The sequence below is a fragment of the Oncorhynchus masou genome, unplaced genomic scaffold (assembly GCF_036934945.1).
Source record: "Oncorhynchus masou masou isolate Uvic2021 unplaced genomic scaffold, UVic_Omas_1.1 unplaced_scaffold_14965, whole genome shotgun sequence".
NCBI lineage: Eukaryota > Metazoa > Chordata > Actinopteri > Salmoniformes > Salmonidae > Oncorhynchus > Oncorhynchus masou.
The window spans coordinates 1-4,462 of NW_027004973.1; the positions used below are offsets into that span (position 1 = coordinate 1).

The following is a 4,462-nucleotide window of genomic DNA, read 5'->3' on the forward strand; positions in this document are numbered from 1 at the left end:
GGCACCACAACAGTAAGAGGAGTGTGAGACGTACTTTCCGTCTGTATCGGAGGCAGCAGCGTAGTGGAGCGGGGTGCAGCCCCTCTTATCCAGGTCGTTCACACTGGCCCCAGACCCCACCAAGGCAAACAGACACTGGTAGTTACAGTTGGCTGCTGCATAATGCAGAGGACTCCTAGAAGAACACAAACAGTCAACAGAAACAGCTGATTGGAGATGCAAAACAATATATCCCAATATTCCCCATTATCATAAAGAACAAATATGAAAGTTATTTGATGCCACAGACAGACCTTCCGAAGCTGTCCTTTCTGTTGAAGTCTGCCCCGGTGTTGAGCAGCAGATTCAGACAGTCCAGGTTCCTGGTAACAAGATATCAAGTTTAGAAAGGCTCTCTGAGCTATCAGGTGCATGTTAACAATGAGAGAACCTGAAAGAAAGAGAAACCTGTACACTGCTCTTGCTCACATCACTGTTTTTATTAAGGCTAATAAAAGCTAGGATAAAAACAGTGATACTTGCAAGAGCAGTGTGCAGGTTTCTCTTCTCTTTCAGGAAGATAAAGACATTTTAGTCAATACCACCATAACATGGAGCCACATTATACAGAAATGATACTGCAGGAGGAGAGGGTTTTCCAGGTCATGAACTACATATTCCTTGGTGTAAAGCCTGGACCAGTCCACTCACCCTCCAGCTGCTGCAGCATGTAAACAGGTCCTTCCAAAGTCGTCAGGGGTGTCTATATCAAAGCCTGATGAGAGTAGCTTTCGACAGCAGTCAGAGAAACCACTGAGAGCGGCCAGGTGGAGGGGGAACATCCCATGGACGCCTCGTCTGCAACAACATTTTATACTTTAAGCAGACACTCTTATTCAGAGCGACTTCCAGTTAATTCAGCTGAGTTTAGAAACAGCAGCACATCACAGTCCTCATTAAACCCTACTGCACACTGCAATGCCCAGTCTATCAACCACCCACACACCACAATGGAGGCCATTTCATGTGTTGAGCAGAGAGTCTCCAAGTGGGAATTCGGTCAATGACAGATTTGCAGATGCATGTTGCAGTATTGCTGGAAACTGTGTGTTCTCTTACTTGGCTGTGTCAGCACCGTTCGTGATGAGTGTATTGATGAGTAACTCGTGGCCGTAGCGAGCAGAGATGTGCAGGGGTGTGTTTCCATTCTTATCTTCACAGTCGATCTCAGCACCTAATACACACACAATCAACCACTTGACCCTAGAGGCATCACGTAGCTAAATGTTCAACCCCGTTGCAGTAACATTGCTCTGTGCCAGTGTATCATGGTTTGAAGACAAAAGACAAGATGCTGAAGAGCCTACTGGTTCATATATATATACACACTGCTCAAAAAAACAAAAGGGAACACTTAAACACCACAATGTAACTCCAAGTCAATCACACTTCTGTGAAATCAAACTGTCCACTTAGGAAGCAACACCGATTGACAATAAATTTCACATGCTGTTGTGCAAATGGAATAGACAACAGGTGGAAATTATAGGCAATTAGGAAGACACCCCCAATAAAGGAGTGGTTCTGCAGGTGGTAACCAGACAACTTCTCAGTTCCTATGCTTCCTGGCTGATGTTTTGGTCACTTTTGAATGCTGGCGGTGCTTTCACTCTAGTGGTAGCATGAGACGGAGTCTACAACCCACACAAGTGGCTCAGGTAGTGCAGCTCACCCAGGATGGCACATGCGAGCTGTGGCAAGAAGGTTTGCTGTGTCTGTCAGCGTAGTGTCCAGAGCATGGAGGCGCTACCAGGAGACAGGCCAGTACATCAGGAGACGTGGAGGAGGCCGTAGGAGGGCAACATCCCAGCAGCAGGACCGCTACCTCCGCCTTTGTGCAAGGAGGAGCAGGAGGAGCACTGCCAGAGCCCTGCAAAATGACCTCCAGCAGGCCACAAATGTGCATGTGTCTGCTCAAACGGTCAGAAATAGACTCCATGAGGGTGGTATGAGGGCCCGACGTCCACAGGTGGGGGTTGTGCTTACAGCTCAACACCGTGCAGGACGTTGGCATTTGCCAGAGAACACCAAGATTGGCAAATTTGCTACTGGCGCCTGTGCTCTTCTATATGAAAGCAGGTTCACACTGAGCACATGTGACAGACGTGGGACAGAGTCTGGAGACGCTCGTGGAGAATGCGTTCTGCTGACTGCAACCTGCAAGCCTTCGTGGTTAGAGCGTTAGAGCGCTGGACTAGTAACCGGAAGGTTGCAAGTTCGAATCCCTGAGCTGACAAGGTACAAATCTGTCGTTCTGCCCCTGAACAGGCAGTTAACTCGACTGTCTTGTGTGGCCGTCATTGAAAATAAGAATTTGTTCTTAACTGACTTGCCTAGTTAAATAAAGGTAAAAAAAATTATAATAATAATAATATGGTGTGGGGTGGCATTTCTTGGGGGGCTGCACACCCTCCATGTGCTCGTCAGAGGTAGCCTGACTGCCATTAGGTACCGAGATGAGATCCTCAGGCCCCTTGTGAGACCATATGCTGGTGCAGTTGGCCCTGGGTTCCTCCTAATGCAAGACAATGCTAGACCTCATGTGGCTGGAGTGTGTCAGCAGTTCCTGCAAGAGGAAGGCATTGATGCTATGGACTGGCCCGCCCATTCCCCAGACCTGAATCCAATTGAGCACATCTGGGACATCATGTCTCGCTCCATCCACCAACGCCACGTTGCACCACAGACTGTCCAGGAGTTGGCGGATGCTTTAGTCCATGTCTGGGAGGAGATCCCTCAGGAGACCATCCGCCACCTCATCAGGAGCATGCCCAGGCGTTGTAGGGAGGTCATACAGGCACGTGGAGGCCACACACACTACTGAGCCTCATTTTGACTTGTTTTAAGGACATCACATCAAAGTAGGAACCGCCTGTAGTGTGGTTTTCCACTTTAATTTTGAGTGTGACTCCAAATCCAGACCTCCATGGGTTGATAAATTTGATTTCCATTGATAATTTGTGTGATTTTGTTGTCAGCACATTCAACTATGTAAAGAAAAAGTATTTAATAAGAATATTTCATTCATTCAGATCTAGGATGTGTTATTTTAGTGTTCACTATATTTTTTTGAGCAGTGTATTTTCTGTTGAGAGCATTCACAGAGACTCACCATTCTGGATGATAGCTTGAGATCTGGAGAAGCGTCCGTGGATGGCCGTCATGTGGAGGGGGGTCTTTCCATCTTTACTCTGCAGAGAGAGAGACAGATGGTTCACACTGCAGTCTGTGCTGCTGACCACAGGTGGAGGTGCACTTTATTACATTTAGTTTGTATCGTTAAGATTAATCCATTGGTATCTGAATGTATTTGGTCCAAGTCTACTAAGCCGTGTGCTGCATCAGTGACCCAAAGTAGTGCACTATAAAAGGAATAGGGTGCCATTTGGGATGTATCTGTTGTCATCACAGCTTCTTACTCTGTGGGCCCTGGTCAAAAGTAGTGCACTATGAAGGAAATAGGGTGCCATTTGGGATGCAAAGAGTGTCAGCACGGCTTCATACTCTGTGGGCCCTGGTCAATGGTAGTGCACTACATAGGGAACAGGGTGTCATTTGGTACAGACAGTTGATCATCCTGTCTCGTCACCTTGATGTTGACGTGGGCCCCGTTGCCCACCAGCAGCTCCAGGCAGAGCGCCCCGTGGCGCGAGGCGGCCGTGAAGTGGAGCGGGGCGAAACCCTTCTCGTTCACCTGGTTCACGTTGGCGCCGCACTCGATCAGCTCATTTACCACCACGTCCTGGCCGTTGTAGCACGCCACGTGGAGGGGGGTGTTACCGTACCCATTGGGCTCATTTATCTGGAAGGAGAAGAGGGAGGAGAGAAGGGGGGATAGAACAAAACATTCCTGATCAGGTCACTTGGTTCGGAAAACCCCTGAACCGACACACTGGGTCCAAAGGAAATCATTCTACAACACACTAGAGCTCTGTCTTTTCGTGGAGTTGTAATTGAACAGTGACTACACAGTTGAATGCGGGGAGGTGTATGTATGCATTGACTCACATCCACCCCAAGGTCCAGGAGGTACTTGACCACACTGATCATGCCGCTGGAGGCTGCAGAGTGGAGAGGGGTGTAGGCCTTCTTGTCTTTACAGGACACCTCTGATCCATGAGAGGCCAGCAGTTTCACCACCTCAATATGCCCTATGGGGGGGAAAGAGAGTGAGAGACAGAGCGAGAGAGAAAAGAGAGAAACAGAGGTTAGTTAACAGTGGTACACAGCACCACAAGCAATACCTACATGTTAGTTTAACTGAAACCACCTTATCAACATACTTAGTCCATCATTCTGACATAACACACTAGAGGTGGACCATACATCTGAGCTGTGAGGCTATCACACAGCCAATTCATTCACCTCACTGGGATAAGGACATTTGTATTTAATATGGGTCCCCATTAGCTGCTGCCAAAGT

General features: G+C 48.1%; 1 protein-coding gene across 1 annotated transcript; it reads right to left on the reverse strand.

The window, feature by feature from the left end:
* Positions 1–34: 34 nt before the first annotated feature.
* On the reverse strand, positions 35–4,358 carry LOC135531033 (serine/threonine-protein phosphatase 6 regulatory ankyrin repeat subunit A-like; the record flags this gene model as incomplete). Its single annotated transcript, XM_064959177.1, has 7 exons — positions 4,048–4,358; positions 3,629–3,841; positions 3,152–3,230; positions 1,099–1,213; positions 691–837; positions 294–362; positions 35–175 (listed from the first exon to the last, which is right to left on the reverse strand). Coding segments are annotated over exons 1-7 (806 nt in total), but the record flags the coding sequence as incomplete, so codon positions are not given.
* Between the last annotated feature and the right edge of the window lie 104 nt (positions 4,359–4,462).